The sequence below is a fragment of the Lolium rigidum genome, chromosome 3, assembly GCF_022539505.1.
Source record: "Lolium rigidum isolate FL_2022 chromosome 3, APGP_CSIRO_Lrig_0.1, whole genome shotgun sequence".
Classification (NCBI taxonomy): Eukaryota; Viridiplantae; Streptophyta; class Magnoliopsida; order Poales; family Poaceae; genus Lolium; species Lolium rigidum.
Window position 1 is genome coordinate 272,306,226 of NC_061510.1, and position 20,146 is coordinate 272,326,371.

Sequence of the window (20,146 nt, forward strand, 5' to 3'; positions counted from 1 at the left end):
ATTATACACGCACTGACATTTCTATTCGGTATATTTTCAAGTTTTTACGTTTTTTCATAGACTTGTGTTTGGAAGAGGACGACAAGAAAGTCTACCATTGATCGTCACACAATTTACGAGCTCGTTTTTTTGATTCACTTAATAATGTACTTTCTCTATCAGATTATATAGAGCATATCTTTCACGGTCCAAATTCAAGTGTTGGTTGTCGAATTTTCGTACAAACGGATCTTAATAGTTGAAGGATTACGTAAAGAGCTCTACGAAATTCCAATGCTCAAAAAACACTAGTTGGGTGTGCTACTATTTATCCAAGACATCTGCAAATTTCATCTACGGTCCCAATTTAATTCGATCCTTATAATTGCATGCTTCTAGCATAACTATTTTACTAATCAACCCAAACTAGTTACTCCCTCTATTTGGGATTACAAAGCCCCAGATCTTTTAAAACTGTTAGGAATTATAAGATCTATCTCATTTAGTGTTCTCTTTCGCCCAATGCATGTCCTATTTCCTCTCTCTTCTCTCATGTGTATAAAACTATTTATGCATGTAGTAATTAATGAGGTGAGTTATGGGCTTTCTTGATCTTATCAAATTGACACTCAGACCTTATAACCCCGAACAGAGGGAGTACCACTCAATCGGTTTTTTGCTTGCATTTATCCATGCCTAGAGCCCCCTTTTTTTGCCTATAACGTGGTGGTGGTAACTTTAGAGATATGGTTTTTAATACATATGCTATAATAAGAGTGTTTGGTCATGAAATATACATTGCGAGAGGGTTGCTAGTACTACATAAAAGTTCACGTGACCCAATTATAACTTCTGAAAATTACACTTCAAAAAGTATAACTTTATCCAAATTTTATTATGACCCTAGGAAATAATCCCGAAATAGACCTTACACCGTTAACAAATAGTGTTAAGTATAGTGTACAGTTTGTTCTTGAATTTCATACTAGGGTACAAGAGAATGGGGCGTAGAAGATCCTGGGGAAGCAAGACTAATGCGGACCATGGCTATCGCGGCAACCCGGAGTCGCCAACCGCCCAATGTCATTGGAACCCCAATGGCCAATACATACCAAATATTTCTCTTCTTGGACCCCAGCCACTTGCCGGCACATAATATTTGCACTAGCTCACCCCCTCGTCTACTCCACCTCTATATATAAGCTCCCCGGCCGCCTCCGCTCTCCTCCGCTAGCTACTCTACCTCGATCTCTGCCGCACATCGCCCGACGACGTCCAGCAAAGTTCAGCCACCAGCTCGACCCACACGGCAGGCTCAGCTCAGCTCCGACCACCCGCGCACGCACGCGCCGGCGAACGTCGACCTATATATACATATAGGATCCACCGATCGATTTGAGGTTGGACTGAGTTGATCGGAAGAGGATGAGCTGCAACGGTTGCCGCGTGCTGCGCAAGGGGTGCAGCGACGCCTGCGTGCTGCGGCCCAGCATCGAGTGGATCGACGGCGCGCAGCCGCAGGCCAACGCCACCGTCTTCGTCGCCAAGTTCTTCGGCCGCGCCGGCCTCGTCGCCTCCCTCGCCGCCGTCCCGCTGCACCACCGCCAAGGTTCGTCGTCCTTACAGACATACAATAATTAAACCTGCATAATATGCTACCTACGCCACCTTGCTAGCTAGCTTTTGTTTTAAGCATGCGATCGTCCCTCTCTCCGGATATTTGGAACGGCCGGCAGATAGGCTGTCAAGAATGTGAAGGCACCTCTTCAGGCTATCCGAGGGGCGCCGGCCGGCCGTCGTTGTTCATCACAGTAACGACTAGTTTAGTACACATCTTATCTTACCTTACCTGTGCTAGCTAACCTAGCTAGCTGTACACAGTTTGTGGTTATCCACTTATCCGATCAGTAATTAAGCTAGCGTGAGGCCAACTGTAAGAAAAGTTAAAAACTACACTAAGCACTCACCTTGGTTTTGTCTAGCTGAACAATGTTACCTTACCGGATTACACTGGCTGACTAGCCGCTTAGCTAGCTAGCTAGACAAAACCTATCTATGCCGACAGTGTTAAGAACATAAAATATCATTAGGGATTATTTTAATCATTCTTTTGGACGGTATGCGGCCTTCCGACGTACCCATGGGACAGGAGAATCTTCTGGCCACTCCCAATTGCACTTTGCCAAACACACACTTTCGTTTAATTAACTAAAGTTATGTTGTGTAAGAGATATGCTAATTAATCATGACGATTGCCTCCCGACCTTTGTCGAGAGGTCAATTAATATCTTTTTGCCCCTTCGTTGCTGAATAGTCCATTCTAGCCCATGCATTCCTACTACTGTCAGTATACTCGCGTAAGTAAGTGTCATTTAGCCATTTTGTATTGAAACTTCTAAACATGATTAAAATTAATCAAATTAAATAATTAGTTGCAAAGGTTTATACAGATGTAATTGAGTGATTAACGTGTCGTGTTTCTGATGGATATTGCAGCCTTGTTCCGGTCGCTTCTGTACGAGGCGTGCGGTCGGACGATCAACCCGGTGAGCGGCGCCATCGGGCTCATGTGGACGAGCAACTGGGACCTCTGCCAGGCGGCGGCGGACGCCGTGCTACGAGGCGAGTCCCTGCGCGCGCTCTCCGCCGTGCCGGCCGCCTTCACCGACCGCGACATGGCCGGCCTCTACGGCAACGTCGGCACCAACACCGGCAGCTCCTCCTCGCTTCACTCCTCGCCGGAAAACTCCTCCTCCGCGCCCTCCAGGAAGCGGAGCAAGAACAACTGCGGCGTGGGCGTGGCACAGCAGCAGCAGATAAACCTCATGCCGCCGATGCTGCAGTCCTGCGAGCTGGACCTATGCCTGACTCCCGTGTCGCCCCTAGGCGGCGAGAGGCGGTGCGGCGGCGGAGGCGCGTCGGACGAGTACTCAACCACGACGTGCTGCGAGCAGGAAGCCAGCGGCGACGCGGAGGCTGGGGCCCCTGCGCTGCTGAACCTCTTCAGCTGAGACACTGATTGTAAACTGTAATTGTGCAGATCGAGTCAGCGCAGGGTTCAGGTTCGTCTGGGGTGGGGTGGGGATTAACTAGTTGCATCGGTGTCAGTTTATTAATGATGAAGCTTTTTGGGACGGACGTGTAGCTTGATTTTGCAATGATCGGTCAATGTTCACAAGTTGTTGACTAGCGCTGCAATGTTCTGTTGGATCAACAAAAACTGAGTGATCCGTAGTGACACATATAACACCTATTTGGTGTTATGCTCACACCTACATGTCGTGAAGTGCAGATAGGTTTTTTTTTTTTTAACTGACACTGTAATTTTCGCACCTACGGATTGACTTCAAAAAATTCGTATCAGGTTTTAGAGATGATTCCCAATTCTGAAATGGCGCCCGACACCGTGGAATAACAAATAGCTAGCATGAGGTTATGCGAAAACTAGTACTCCCTCTGTTCCATTCTATAGTGCCTATAGTTTTTTGGCACGAAAATTAGCACAAGAGTATTTTTTACACAAGACCCCTAGCTAAACGATTTGAGATCAACGTAAATTTGGGAAATTCATATCTTCCTAACTTACCTAATAAATTTGGGATATGAACGATTTGGGAGCTGAACGGGGAGGGGGTAATTGAAAAAAAGCTAAGCTATAACCTTATATTCTGAAACAAATACCAAAAATCTATAGACACTATAGAAAGGAACGGAGGGAGTAACAATTATTCGGATGTTTCCAAATGCATGGGATTATCTGATTCTCATCAACTAATAATTCAATTGTAATTTGGCCCAACTAATAGTTAGTGAAATGTCCAGTTCATGCCTGCCTCTGAATTCTACAACTAATGGACTGGTGGCCCAGCTACACAAAACTATGTTCATATTATCTTGTGAATTCTTCGGGTTTAGTCTTAATTGTGTCTCTATTTTTGGACTCAGTGATTTCTGCAAGGTTGGAGGGTTAGGGCATCTCCAACCGGGCGACCCAAACGGACGCGCTGGGCCGTCCGTTTTGGGCCGTTTGCGTGCCCGAGCGGACGCGCGGACGGTGCCCCGCGTCCGCGCGTCCGTTTGGGTCGCGCGCTGCGCCCAACGCGCCGATTTGGGTCGCGGCGCCCCATGGTATGTTTTTCTTGTAAAATCACTAGAAAAACGCAAAATAAATTATAGAAAAAATATATAAAATAGTTGAAATGCTCTAAATGTATTATACATTACATAGTCCATGTAATCAAGGATAAAGTATTATTCAAATAAAATGAAGAAACGATACAAAATGCTCTAGGCTCCTTCATCATTGTTGTTTGCAGCATTGTTGCCTACATGCTGCCACATGTGCTCGACCAAATCAGCCCGAAGCTGGTTGTGTACAGCTAGATCTCGAATTTCATGGTGCGCATGAAGAATGTCCTGAAATGATGCCGGAGCACGTTGAGGAGTAACCAACTCTCCTTGGCCGTCCCATTCATTATCAAAGAGTGAATCATCCCGCTCTACCTCAACAATCATGTTATGCATGATTACACAAGCGGTCATCACCTCCCACAGAGTTTGCACATCCCGGGCTCGGCAGGGTGTCCGACGATAGCCCAACGAGCTTGGAGGATGCCAAACGCCCGCTCGACATCTTTCCGGGCTGCCTCCTCGCTCTTTGGCAAACCTTGCCTCCTGCTTCCGAGCTGGGGTTTCGGATTGTCTTCACGAGTGTAGCCCAAGGTGGATAGATACCATCAGCAAGGTAGTACCCCTTGGTGTAGTGGTGGCCATTGATCTCAAAATCCACATCGGGGGACCGACCGTACGCTAGCCTATCAAACACCGGAGAGCGCCGCAAGACATTGATGTCATTGTGCGAGCCAGCCATTCCGAAGAATGAGTGCCAAATCCATGTGTCATGGGAAGCAACAGCTTCAAGAATGACCGTGCACCCCTCGAATGGCCGCTGTATGACCCCTGCCAACCAAAGGGGCAGTTCTTCCACTCCCAATCCATGCAGTCTATGCTGCCAAGCATCCCAGTAACCCCCCGGAAGCGTTGATCGACAACAGCACGAGCCGTGTCCTCTGCATTTGGTTGCCGGAGGTACCGTTCTCCGAACGAACCGATCACCGCTCCGCAGAACCTGTACATCGATTCCAGGCCGGTTGACTCACTCATGCGCGTGTACTCATCTACGAAATCACCGGCAACGCCATATGCGAGCATCCTAATCGCTGCCGTGCATTTCTCGGTACGAAGAGAGGCCTACCTTGCCAAGTGCATCCACTTTCGCACGTAAGTAGTCGTCGTAGATCTTGACGCCATCCATTATCCGGCGGAACAGCGGCCTGTTCATCCGAAAACGACGGCGAAACAAGTGCGGCACGAACAATGGATTGGGTTGGAAGTAGTCGTTGTAGAGCTGGTCGTGGCCGCGTTCTCTTTTGCGGTCCAAGGCGGCCGCGCGCCCCGGCAACGACCCCCGAACACGGGGATCTGCGAGACAATGTGCTCGTGGATGAGCACCGCAGCATCCGTGAAAAATTCGTCGTCGGACTCCTCTTCGACGACGTGTCGATGAAGTTCTTGAAGTAGTACTCGTCGTCGCTGTCCACCATGATCTGAAAAGGGACACATATTAGTTCGAGCTTTTGAACGAACACCTCGCAGCGGAGGCGATCCAAATGCTTCTCTAGGGACCCGCAGCCATGGCCGTCTCAGCCGACTTGCGGTCCGGAAACACGGTGCAGGAGGGCTCACCTCCGGCGGAAACGGCGCAGCTGCGAACGGCGGGAGGTGTCGCGACGGTGAGAGGACAACAACGCCGGCGCCGGCGTCCTCCGACTTCGCTACGACGCGGCGAAAGCAGCGCGGGACCTCGACCTATGCTTCCGCCCGCTTGCCGGCGTCTCGACGATGATGGCCGGCGTCGACGCGCTCCGAAATCGCCGGTCCGTGGGTGGCGGCGGAGCGGGTGGGGAGATGTGTGCGGCGGCCTTGTGTTTTCGGTGGCAGACAGGCGGGCCAGGGCGGACAAGGGGAGGACGCGAGCGACCAGCCTTTCGCGTCCGCGTGCCACGCAAACCCAGCCAAGATTTGGGCCGGGTTTGGGTCGTCCCGGACGCCGCGGCCATCCGTTTTAGGGATGGGTCCGCGCGCTGGGCCGCGTTTTTGTCCGTTTCGACCCATCCGGACGCGCGGGCGCGGGATGGGTCGCCCGGTTGGAGATGCCCTTATATCCCTATGAAGTTTTGCTAGAAGTATAAATCTATAGTGAGAATCGTTTATCTGATTATTTAAGTTTATGTACCGAGTATACTTCGCTTCTATTCTAATCCATAGCCACGATCCACATTCAATTATTATTCAGCGCTCCGAATCTCAGAACAATATTGTAAACAATCTACGTACAACCAAACTATGATCTGGTACTACCCATTTACACTCCTAATCAGTGGTGCATGATTGGTTGGCGCGTCCTTAGTGAGTTGGAGGTACATCTAGTTTGGTGGTTGTTTCATTCGTATTACTAGACAATTAAACCCCGATTTGGTTCAATTTAAGTCGTACAAAGCATTTTTATGTGTTAATGGTGTTAGGGCACGAGCAGGACACACGGAGAGGATGATAGACAACCTCACGGCTCCACTATTCCTGTGTAAAATAGTAAACTTTCGAGGATAGCTTCAACTACTAGATATGCAGCGGAAAAACAAATATGCACAAGTGATACAATGATTTACGTGGAAAACCTCCCACAGTGAGGAGGAAAAAACCACGGGCGTGGACCAACCGGTCCACACAATATTCACTATGAGCAACCTGGATGCAAAGTCTTCTCTAAAATATCTAGAGATTACAACACACTTCTCCTTGTTGCCCACCGGCAACAACAACAATAACAACAAAAATCACAAGAGGCAAGATACAACAAAGGCAAAGATATCCTAGTTTTTTCCTCTTCGGTAATCACCAAACTACTCTTAAACTGCATATCCAATCAGCACAAAATACGGTAAACAAGCTGTCATATGAGTTCTCAACATACTGAACAAAAAAAATCTCAGTCGAACACCGTTTGCCTGCCCAAACTGTTCGTCTCCCAAAACTGCTCTATGCTGAAACTGCAACAGTCCGAACTAACTTAACACCTCTCAATTGGATTCTCTACTAACCCAAATCTCAAACCAGCAAATATGATCGGGGTACTCAAGTAAGGAACAAGCTCACCAAGTTTGGATCCGATCCAAGAACATTTCAGCCTCCAAACACATGCTTGAAGACAACGAGGTAATATATTAGAAATCTAGATAAAATTCACCTCTACTTCTTCCTCATCTCTTCTCACTTTGTTGTGGTCTTCTACTGTGTCCTCTCACCCTGTCACAGTAGCAGCCACGTTTTGGCTTGCTTCTTGCTCTGTCTCTCTCACACACATAGGAACCAAGGGTGGCTGGACTCTTCTCCTTATCTACCTCTCAAGGAAGCAGCACAACCGTTGGATGCGAGTTTTGATCAACGGTTGATACGTGTTAGACTTCCCGAGCTGATGTTGGGATGATAAAACACCTCCATGTGAAGGGACATGGCCCAAAAAACTCCTCCTCCCAACATCATGTTGGGTCTCACTGCCTACCAGCAGCCATGCCGCTGTGCCGACAGCGTGCCTTGATCTTTCTTCTTTTCAGCACCTTGGTCAACATATCAGCCCCATTGTCATATGTGTGCATCTTCTCAATCTGCATTTGCTTGGAATTCCGCACATCTCGAATCTAATGATAGGAACCTCAATGTGCTTCGACCTCGAATGAAAACTCGCATTTTTTTTTCTTAGGTGGATGGTACTTTAGTTGTCACAAAACAACACATAATTGTCTTGCTTAAACCCAAGCTCAGCGTGCCTTGATCATTCTTTTTTCGCTTGTTGTGGCAGGTCTCTTGTAGGTGCCTCCGAAGTGCTTCTCGAAGGCGATCTTCAGATCGAACAAAATATGGAGTTCTCCGGGAGGTCGCTGAGCCAGGTACGAGCTGGACCAATAAGGTACAGCTGGAACATGCGGCAGGCTATTTTCTGGTTCCCTCCGGCGAAGTTGACTGCATTGAAATAGTCCTCGATCCAGGTATCGGGCCTTTCGCTGCCATCGTAGTGCTTCAGATTTCCGGGTAGCTTAAGGTTCATGCCTCTTGGCGTTGGTTCCTCCCGGATCATCCTGCCAAAGCATTTTGCGTCAATGTATTCAGATCTGTATTCGTTGAGACATTCCCTTGCGTCACGCGGGCCACTGCAGGGGGATATTGAACGAGAGCGAGATCTTCGGCCTCCGCCTCCGCCTCCACCTCCTCCACTAGGTGGTGGGGAGGGAGATCTGCGAGGGGGCCTGTGGGACCTTTTGCTTCAACCTTGAGATTCATCGCGCCCTTCCTGCTGCTGACTCCGGCTTCAGTGGCTACCTTCTCCGTGATGGCGGTCGATCCTCCTCGCGTCCTTCGTTCCGGCTTCGACGAGGTTCCGGCGTGCGCTCCGTTTTCCGATTCCTCTGATGTACCACGTTCTCGCGGATATTGATTCCACCAGGCCATGGGGTCTAGTGTTTCCGACTGGACTTTGGCGGCGTGGTGGCGGAGGAGGACACGGGATCCGAGGCGAAGGTGACTGATGTCTACGGGAGCTTCTATTCTTGTAGACAGTGTTGGGCCTCCAAGAGCAGAGGTTTGTAGAACAGCAGCAAGTTTCCCTTAAGTGGATCACCCAAGGTTTATCGATCTCGGGGAGGAAGAGGTCAAAGATATCCCTCTCATGCAACCCTGCAACCACAAAGCAAGAAGTCTCTTGTGTCCCCAACACACCTAATAGGTGCACTAGTTCGGCGAAGAGATAGTGAAATACAGGTGGTATGAATAAGTAGTGGCAACGGCACCAGAAAAGTGCTTTGCCTAGGACAGTAAACAAGCAGTAGTAACGCATCAGTAGTAACGCAGTAAAATAGTAAACAAACAACGATAGCAGTATTTAGGAACAAGGCCTAGGGATTAGACTTTCACTAGTGGACACTCTCAACATTGATCACATAACAGAATAGATAGATGCATACTCTACACTCTTGTTGGATGATGAACACATTGCGTAGGATTACACGAACCCTCAATGCCGGAGTTAACAAGCTCCACAATAATGCTCATATTTTAGTAACCTTTAGTGTAAGATAGATCAAAAGACTAAACCAAGTACTAACATAGCATGCACACTTGTCACCTTCATGCATATGTAGGAGGAATAGATCACATCAATATTATCATAGCAATAGTTAACTTCGCAATCTACAAGAGATCATGATCATAGCATAAACCAAGTACTAACACGGTGCACACCCTGTCACCTTTGCACACATGCAGGAGGAATAAAACTACTTTAATAACATTGCTAGAGTAGCACATAGATAAATTGTGATACAAACACATTGCAATCATAAAGAGATATAAATAAGCACCTCACTATGCCATTCAACGATGAATAAGTATTCTCGTGAAATATAGCCTAAGAGACCCACACGGTGCACACACTCGTCACCTTTACACACGTGGGACAAGGAGTCTCCGGAGATCACATAGGTAAAACTCACTTGACTAGCATAATGACATCTAGATTACAAGCATCATCATATGAATCTCAATCATGTAAGGCAGCTCATGAGATTATTGTATTGAAGTACATAGGAGAGAGATGAACCACATACACTACAAGAAAAGTTCTGATAGACAACGTCTCAAAATCGTCCGCTAAGGGGTATTTTTCGTCGCCTATGGGCCTAACCCGACGATATGGGTTCTGTTGTCGAAACTGCGTCAAGCAAAGTCCTACGACGATTTTTTCGGTCCGTCGCGCTTGGGCGCCCTTCCGCCACGGAAAATCGGACCGTTGCCCAAGTGTTTCCGGGAGCCCGTTGACTGCTGACGTCATGCAAACTGACACGTGGCAGACGCCGTTAACTGGCACTTAACGGCGTTAACCGGCCGAAACCCCGTGGTAGATGGTAGGCCCACACGAGGCCTGCCACGTCTTAAGCGGGCCGGCCCATTAAGTTTGCGGGCCGGGCCAGCCTGACTTAGTTTGACCGGTCAACTATATAGCTGGGCTGGTCCATTAGTTACGTGGGCCGGGCCTAACCTCTAAGGTTGATCGGTCAAAACTTTAATGGGCCGGCCCACTAAGCATGTGGGCCGGGCCGAATGCACTCGTTTGACCGGTCAACAGGCAAAAGGGCCGGCCCACAAGACATGTGGGTCCCACTTTCTCGTTATCGGGCCGGCCCATTTACAAAGTGGGGTCCACATTAAAGCAAATGGGCCGGCCCAAGAAGTTAGTGGGCCGGCCCAATTAGCATGTGGGTCCCACTTTCCAGTTAAAAGGCCGCTGATACGTCTCCAACGTATCGATAATTTCTTGTGTTCCATGCCACATTATTGATGTTATCTACATGTTTTATGCACACTTTATGTCATATTCGTGCATTTTCCGGAACTAACCTATTAACAAGATGCCGAAGTGCCGATTCTTTGTTTTCTGCTGTTTTTGGTTTCGAAATCCTAGTAAAGAAATATTCTCGGAATTGGACGAAATAAAAGCCCGGAGGCCTATTTTCTCACGAAGCTTCCGGAAGTCCGAAGGAGAGACGAAGAGGGGCCACGGGGTGGCCAAACCCTAGGGCGGCGCGGCCCCACCCCGGCCGCGCCGGCCTGTGGTGTGGGCCCCCGTGCCGCCTCTCGACTTGCCCTTCCGCCTACAAATAGCCTCCGTGACGAAACCCCCGATGCCGAGAGCCACGATACGGAAAACATTGCGAGACGCCGTCGCCGCCGATCCCATCTCGGGGGATCCTGGAGATCGCCTCCGGCACCCTGCCGGAGAGGGGATTCATCTCCCGGAGGACTCTACACCGCCATGGTCGCCTCCGGAGTGATGAGTGAGTAGTCTACCCCTGGACTATGGGTCCATAGCGGTAGCTAGATGGTTGTCTTCTCCCCATTGTGCTATCATTGTCGGATCTTGTGAGCTGCCTATCATGATCAAGATCATCTATATGTAATTCTATATGTTGCGTTTGTTGGGATCCGATGAATAGAGAATACTTGTTATGTTGATTATCAAAGTTATGCTTATGTGTTGTTTATGATCTTGCATGCTCTCCGTTATTAGTAGATGCTCCGGCCAAGTAGATGCTTTTAACTCCAAGAGGGAGTACTTATGCTCGATAGTGGGTTCATGCCGCATTGACACCAGGACGATGTGAGAAAGTTCTAAGGTTGTGTTGTCTTGTTGCCACTAGGGATAAAACATTGATGCTATGTCTAAGGATGTAGTTGTTGATTACATTACGCACCATACTTAATGCAATTGTCTGTTGCTTTGCAACTTAATGCTGGAGGGGTTCGGATGATAACCTGAAGGTGGACTTTTTAGGCATAGATGCGGTTGGATGGCGGTCTATGTACTTTGTCGTAATGCCCAATTAAATCTCACTATACTCATCATGATATGTATGTGCATTGTCATGCTCTCTTTATTTGTCAATTGCCCAAGCTGTAATTTGTTCACCCAACATGCTTGTTCGTCTTATGGGAGAGACACCTCTAGTGAACTGTGGACCCCGGTCCAATTCTCTTTCTTGAAATACAATCTACTGCAATACTTGTTTTTACTTGTTTTCTCTCGCAAACAATCATCTTCCACACAATACGGTTAATCCTTTGTTACGAGCAAGCCGGTGAGATTGACAACCTCATCTGTTTCGTTGGGGCAAAGTAGCTTTGGTTGTGTTGTGCGGGTTCCACGTTGGCGCCGGAATCTCCGGTGTTGCGCCGCACTACATCCCGCCGCCATCAACCTTCAACGTGCTTCTTGGCTCCTCCTGGTTCGATAAACCTTGGTTTCTTTACGAGGGAAAACTTGCTGCTGTGCGCATCATACCTTCCTCTTGGGGTTGCCCAACGAACGTGTGAAATACACGCCATCAAGCTCTTTTACGGCGCCGTTGCCGGGGAGATCAAGACACGCTGCAAGGGGAGTCTCCACTTCTCAATCTCTTTACTTTGTTTTTGTCTTGCTTTATTTTATTTACTACTTTGTTTGCTGCACTAAATCAAAATACAAAAAAATTAGTTGCTAGTTTTACTTTATTTGCTATCTTGTTCTGCTATATCAAAAACACAAAAAAATTAGTTTACTTGCATTTACTTTATCTAGTTTGCTTTATTTACTATTGCTAAAATGGCCAACGCTGAAAATACTAAGTTGTGTGACTTCACAACCACAAATAATAATGATTTCTTATGCACACCTATTGCTCCACCTGCTACTACAGTAGAATTCTTTGAAATTAAACCTGCTTTCTTGAATCTTGTCATGAAAGATCAATTTTACGGAATTAGTTACGATGATGCTGCTGCCCATCTTAATAATTTTGTTGAACTATGCGAAATGCAAAAATATAAAGATGTAGATGGTGATATTATTAAACTAAAATTGTTCCCTTTCTCATTAAGAGGAAGAGCTAAAGATTGGTTGCTATCTCTGCCTAAGAATAGTATTGATTCATGGACTAAATGCAAGGATGCTTTTATTGGTAGATATTATCCCCCTGCTAAAATTATATCTTTGAGGAGTAGCATAATGAATTTTAAACAATTAGATACTGAACATGTTGCTCAAGCTTGGGAAAGAATGAAATCTCTGGTTAAAAATTGCCCAACCCATGGAGTGACTACTTGGATGATCATCCAAACCTTCTATGCGGGACTAAATTTTTCTTCGCGGAATTTATTGGATTCAGCTGCTGGAGGTACCTTTATGTCCATCACTCTTGGTGAAGCAACAAAGCTTCTTGATAATATGATGATCAATTACTCTGAATGGCACACGGAAAGAGCTCCACAAGGTAAGAAGGTAAATTCAGTTGAAGAATCCTCTTCCTTGAATGATAAGGTTGATGCTATTATGTCTATGCTTGCGAATGATAGGACTAATGTTGATCCTAATAATGTTCCGTTAGCTTCATTGGTTGCACAAGAAGAACATGTTGATGTAAACTTCATTAAAAATAATAATTTCAACAACAATGCTTATCGGAACAATTCTAGTAATAACTATAGGCCATATCCTTATAATAATGGCAACGGCTATGGTAATTCTTATGGAAATTCTTACAACAATAATAGGAATTCACCCCCTGGACTTGAAGCCATGCTTAAAGAATTTATTAGTACACAAACTGCCTTTAACAAATCTGTTGAGGAAAAGCTCAATAAAATTGATATTCTTGTTTCTAGAGTTGATAGTCTTGCCTCTGATGTTGATCTTTTGAAATCGAAAGTTATGCCTAATAGGGATATTGAAAATAAAATTGTTACTACAGCAAATGCCATCCAAGTTAGAATTAATGAGAATATAAGATTAATGGCTGAAGCTAGCGTGCTAGGTGGGATAGAGAAGAAAATGAAAAACTAGCTAAAGAGAAAAATATAGCTAAAGTTTGGACTATTACCACCACTAGTAATGCTAATGCTACACATGTTGCTGCACCTCCTACTCATACTAATAAAAGAATTGGTGTTAGCAATGTTTCCACTTCTAATGCAAAGCGCGAAAAACTGCTGAAGCTGCTAAAGCTAGCTGAAACTGCTGCGATAAAGCTGCTGAAATTTTTTCCAACATTGGGGATGATGATCCCATTGCTTTAGATTATAATGGTTTGAATTTTGATGATTGCCACATCTCTGAAGTTATAAAGTTCTTGCAAAAACTTGCTAAAAGTCCTAATGCTAGTGCTATAAATTTGGCTTTCACGCATCATATTACAAATGCTCTCATAAAAGCTAGAGAAGAGAAACTAGAGCGCGAAGCCTCTATTCCTAAAAAGCTAGAAGATGGTTGGGAGCCCATCATTAAGATGAAGGTTAAAGATTTTGATTGTAATGCTTTATGTGATCTTGGTGCAAGTATTTACTGTTATGCCGAAGAAAATTTATAATATGCTTGACTTGCCACCGCTGAAAAATTGTTATTTGGATGTTAATCTTGCTGATCATTCTACAAAGAAACCTTTGGGTAAAGTTGATAATGTTCGCATTACCGTTAACAATAATCTTGTTCCCGTTGATTTTGTTGTCTTGGATATTGAATGCAATGCATCTTGTCCAATTATATTGGGAAGACCTTTTCTTGAGCTGTTGGTGCTATTATTGATATGAGGGAAGGTAATATAAAATATCAATTTCCTCTCAAGAAAGGTATGGAACACTTCCCTAGAAAGAGAATGAAGGTACCTTATGATTCTATCATTAGAACAAATTATGATGTTGATGCTTCATCTCTCGATGTTACTTGATACACACTTTACGCGCCTAGGCTGAAAGGCGTTAAAAAAGCGCTTATGGGAGACAACCCATGTTTTTACCTACAGTACTTTGTTTTTATTTTGTGTCTTGGAAGTTGTTTACTACTGTAGCAACCTCTCCTTATCTTAGTTTTGAGTTTTGTTGTGCCAAGTTAAGCCGTTGATAGAAAAGTAAGTACTAGATTTGGATTACTGCGCAGTTCCAGATTTCTTTGCTGTCACGAATCTGAGCCCACTGCCCTGCAGGAAGCTCAGAAAATTATGCCAATTTACGTGCATGATCCTCAGATATGTACGCAACTTTCATTCAATTTGAGCATTTTCATTTGAGCAAGTCTGGTGCCATTTTAAAATTCGTCAATACGAACTGTTCTGTTTTGACAGATTCTGCCTTTTATTTCGCATTGCCTCTTTCGCTATGTTGGATGAATTTCTTTGATCCACTAATGTCCAGTAGCATTATGCAATGTCCAGAAGTGTTAAGAATGATTGTGTCACCTCTGAATATGTCAATTTATATTGTGCACTAACCCTCTAATGAGTTGTTTCGAGTTTGGTGTGGAGGAAGTTTTCAAGGATCAAGAGAGGAGTATGATGCAACATGATCAAGGAGAGTGAAAGCTCTAAGCTTGGGGATGCACCCGGTGGTTCACCCCTGCATATATCAAGAAGACTCAAGCGTCTAAGCTTGGGGATGCCCAAGGCATCCCCTTCTTCATCAACAAATTATCGGGTTCCTCCCCTGAAACTACATTTTTATTCGGCCACATCTTATGTGCTTTTTCTTGGAGCGTCGGTTTGTTTTTGTTTTTGTTTTGTTTGAATAAAATGGATCCTAGCATTCACTTTATGGGAGAGATACACACTCCGCTGTAGCATATGGACAAATATGTCCTTGGTTTCTACTCATAGTATTCATGGCGAAGTTTCTCCTTCGTTAAATTGTTATATGGTTGGAATTGGAAAATGATACATGTAGTAATTGCTATAAATGTCTTGGGTAATGTGATACTTGGCAATTGTTGTGCTCATGTTTAAGCTCTTGCATCATATGCTTTGCACCCATTAATGAAGAAATACATAGAGCATGCTAAAATTTGGTTTGCATATTTGGTTTCTCTAAGGTCTAGATAATTTCTAGTTTTGAGTTTGAACAACAAGGAAGACGGTATAGAGTCTTATAATGCTTTCAATATGTCTTTTATGTGAGTTTCTGTTGTACTAGTTCATCCTTGTGTTTGCTTCAAATAAGCCTTGCTAGCCTAAACCTTGTATCGAGAGGGAATACTTCTCATGCATCCAAAATACTTGAGCCAACCACTATGCCATTTGTGTCCACCATACCTACCTACTACATGGTATTTTCCAGCCATTCCAAAGTAAATTGCTTGAGTGCTACCTTTAAAATTCCATCATTCACCTTTGCAATATATAGCTCATGGGACAAATAGCTTAAAAACTATTGTGGTATTGAATATGTAATTATGCACTTTATCTCTTATTAAGTTGCTTGTTGTGCGATAACCATGTTTGCTGGGAACGCCATCAACTCATTGTTGAATTTCATGTGAGTTGCTATGCATGTTCGTCTTGTACGAAGTAAGGGCGATCTACATCGAGTTGAATGGTTTGAGCATGCATATTGTGAGAGAAGAACATTGGGCCGCTAACTAAAGCCATGATTCCATGGTGGAAGTTTCAGTTTTGGACAAACATCCTCAAATCTCTAATGAGAAAAGAATTAATTGTTGTTGAATGCTTAAAGCATTAAAAGAGGAGTCCATTATACTGTTGTCTATGTTGTCCCGGTATGGATGTCTAAGTTGAGAATAATCAAAAGCGAGAAATCCAAATGCGAGCTTTCTCCTTAGACCTTTGTACGAGGCGGCATAGAGGTACCCCTTTGTGATACTTGGTTAAAGCATATGTATTGCGGTGATAATCCGGGTAGTCCAAGCTAATTAGGACAAGGTGCGAGCACTATTAGTACACTATGCATGAGGCTTGCAACTTATAAGATATAATTTACATGATGCATATGCTTTATTACTACCGTTGACAAAATTGTTTCATGTTTTCAAAATCAAAGCTCTAGCACAAATATAGCAATCGATGCTTTTCCTCTATGAGGACCATTCTCTTTACTTTTATGTTGAGTCGGTTCACCTATTTCTCTCCACCTCAAGAAGCAAACACTTGTGTGAGCTGTGCATTGATTCCTACATACTTGCTTATTGCACTTATTATATTACTCTATGTTGACAATATCCATGAGATATACATGTTACAAGTTGAAAGCAACCGCTGAAACTTAATCTTCTTTTGTGTTGCTTCAATACCTTTACTTTGAATTATTGCTTTATGAGTTAACTCTTATGCAAGACTTATTGATGCTTGTCTTGAAGTGCTATTCATGAAAAGTCTTTGCTTTATGATTCACTTGTTTACTCATGTCATACACATTGTTTTGATCGCTGCATTCTCTACATATGCTTTACAAATAGTATGATCAAGTTTATGATGGCATGTCACTCCAGAAATTATCTTTGTTATCGTTTTACCTGCTCGGGACGAGCGAGAACTAAGCTTAGGGATGCTGATACGTCTCCAACGTATCGATAATTTCTTGTGTTCCATGCCACATTATTGATGTTATCTACATGTTTTATGCACACTTTATGTCATATTCGTGCATTTTACGGAACTAACCTATTAACAAGATGCCGAAGTGCCGATTCTTGTTTTACTGCTGTTTTTGGTTTCAGAAATCCTAGTAAAGAAATATTCTCGGAATTGGACGAAATAAAAGCCCGGAGGCCTATTTTCTCACGAAGCTTCCGGAAGTCCGAAGGACGAGACGAAGAGGGGCCACGGGGTGGCCAAACCCTAGGGCGGCGCGGCCCCACCCTGGCCGCGCCGGCCTGTGGTGTGGGCCCCCGTGCCGCCTCTCGACTTGCCCTTCCGCCTACATAATAGCCTCCGTGACGAAACCCCCGATACCGAGAGCCACGATACGGAAAACATTGCGAGACGCCGTCGCCGCCGATCCCATCTCGGGGGATCACGGAGATCGCCTCCGGCACCCTGCCGGAGAGGGAATCATCTCCCGGAGGACTCTACACCGCCATGGTCGCCTCCGGAGTGATGAGTGAGTAGTCTACCCCTGGACTATGGGTCCATAGCGGTAGCTAGATGGTTGTCTTCTCCCCATTGTGCTATCATTGTCGGATCTTGTGAGCTGCCTATCATGATCAAGATCATCTATATGTAATTCTATATGTTGCGTTTGTTGGGATCCGATGAATAGAGAATACTTGTTATGTTGATTATCAAAGTTATGCTTATGTGTTGTTTATGATCTTGCATGCTCTCCGTTATTAGTAGATGCTGCGGCCAAGTAGATGCTTTTAACTCCAAGAGGGAGTACTTATGCTCGATAGTGGGTTCATGCTGCATTGACACACAGGACGATGATGAGAAAGTTCTAAGGTTGTGTTGTCTTGTTGCCACTAGGGATAAAACATTGATGCTATGTCTAAGGATGTAGTTGTTGATTACATTACGCACCATACTTAATGCAATTGTACTGTTGCTTTGCAACTTAATGCTTGGAGGGGTTCGGATGATAACACTGAAGGTGGACTTTTTAGGCATAGATGCGGTTGGATGGCGGTCTATGTACTTTGTCGTAATGCCCAATTAAATCTCACTATACTCATCATGATATGTATGTGCATTGTCATGCTCTCTTTATTTGTCAATTGCCCAAGCTGTAATTTGTTCACCCAACATGCTTGTTCGTCTTATGGGAGAGACACCTCTAGTGAGCTGTGGACCCCGGTCCAATTCTCTTTCTTGAAATACAATCTCTTGCAATACTTGTTTTTCTTGTTTTCTCTGCAAACAATCATCTTCCACACAATACGGTTAATCCTTTGTTACGGCAAGCCGGTGAGATTGACAACCTCACTTTGTTTCGTTGGGGCAAAGTAGCTTTGGTTGTGTTGTGCGGGTTCCACGTTGGCGCCGGAATCTCCGGTGTTGCGCCGCACTACATCCCGCCGCCATCAACCTTCAACGTGCTTCTTGGCTCCTCCTGGTTCGATAAACCTTGGTTTCTTTACGAGGGAAAACTTGCTTGCTGTGCGCATCATACCTTCCTCTTGGGGTTGCCCAACGAACGTGTGAAATACACGCCATCGATCCCCTTGTAAAGGGCGCCCATTTAGTATGTGGGGTCCACCATATAGCAAGTGGGCCGGCCCAACAAGATAGTGGGCCGGGCCAAAAACACGGGTGGGTCCCACTTTCCGTTACGAGGGCTGGCCCATTTAGCACGTGGGGTCCACCATAGAGCGAGTGGGCCGGCCCAACAAGATAGTGGGCCGGGCCAAAAACACGGTGGGTCCCACTTTCCTGCTAAAGGGCCGGCCCATTTAGTATGTGGGGTCCACCATATAGCAAGTGGGCCGGCCCAACAAGATAGTGGGCCGGGCCAAAAACGCTGGTGGGTCCCCCTTTCCGGCTAAAGGGCCGGCCCATTTAGTATGTGGGGTCCACCGTATAGCAAGTGGCCGGCCCAACACGCTAGTGGGCCGGGCCAAAAACACAGGTGGGTCCCACTTTCCTGTCAAAAGGGCCGGCCCATTTAGTATGTGGGGTCCACCATATAGCAAGTGGGCCGGCCCAACACGCTAGTGGGCCGGGCCAAAAACACAGGTGGGTCCCACTTTCGTCTTAAAGGGCCGGCCCATTTAGTATGTGGGGACCACCACAAAAGCAGTTGGGCTGGCCCAACTAGTTAGTGGGCCGGCCCAGTAGTTGGTGGGGTCCACCTTAAAGCAAGTGGGCCGGCCCAATTAGAGTGTGGGGTCCACCGTAAATCAAGTGGGCTGGCCCAATAAGTAAGTGGGCCAGCCCGTTTAGTTCGTTGTTTATATGCGGCGTAATAGGCGCTTTAGGATTTTGCGGGCCGGCACGTATGTGATTTCGCTTAATTGGGCCGTTTAAGGGATGGGAATTCGTGATTTAGATACGAGAATATTTACGCAGCATTGATTTACGTCGGATAGCCTCACTTACCACAAGCACCAAAGAAAAAATGCGCGAAAGAACTATAAAAACTAACTAAATATTACATCAGTTGCAAGGCTTTGAAAAAATATTACGGAACCCGGAGAAATTGAATGGTAATTAAACCTAGCAATACAATGAAGCGATCCGGCAATCTTTTAAGTTGTCCATGCAGCACCTATATATGAAACAAAGACATTACAAGTTAAGACAACAACAATGGAAACGCAAAGACACTGCAATATTGTTTGCCAAAGAATTTGGAACTCATCATTTCGTCGTTATAACAAGATCATTGTAATGCGCACAATAAGCAAACAAAGAGTGCATGCCGCATACCAACGACCAATATAACGAGCATGTTAGAATGAAACAACGAGACTTACTACTTGTCGAGTCCCATGCAAACCAACATGTTCGGGGAGTACAAAATTGGCATGAACAACATAGTAGCGAGCTATAAATTTTGTAACAACGGCCGAGCAAGATGAAGTTATGATGGCTACATCTACGGAAGCGAGGGAATGTAAACCAAAAATAGAAGTTACGATGGCAAAAGCTAAAGAGGAGGGAATGTGAACCAACATGTGCCAAGTGCAATTACTTCATTTTGGCCGTGAACTAAATAATACTCCTGAACTTATAGTGAAGGGGATGCAAATCAAGATGTTTCGGGATATAAACTTGTAATGAGCAACACATAGAGGATAGTTAATGCT

General features: G+C 45.3%; 1 protein-coding gene across 1 annotated transcript; it reads left to right on the forward strand.

The window, feature by feature from the left end:
• Positions 1-1,117: 1,117 nt before the first annotated feature.
• On the forward strand, positions 1,118-3,254 carry LOC124699503 (LOB domain-containing protein 39-like). The gene is made up of 2 exons (XM_047231799.1): positions 1,118-1,588; positions 2,476-3,254. Exons 1-2 carry the CDS (start codon positions 1,405-1,407, stop codon positions 2,988-2,990), a joined length of 699 nt encoding a protein of 232 aa, XP_047087755.1. The 5' UTR covers positions 1,118-1,404; the 3' UTR covers positions 2,991-3,254.
• Positions 3,255-20,146: the final 16,892 nt, after the last annotated feature.

Coding starts and splice junctions, on each gene's coding strand:
- LOC124699503 (XM_047231799.1), top strand. CDS start 1,405: ATGAGCTGCAACGGTTGCCGCGTGCTGCGCAAGGGGTGCAGCGACGCC. Junction 1,589..2,475: donor CCCGCTGCACCACCGCCAAG/GTTCGTCGTCCT, acceptor TGGATATTGCAG/CCTTGTTCCGGTCGCTTCTG.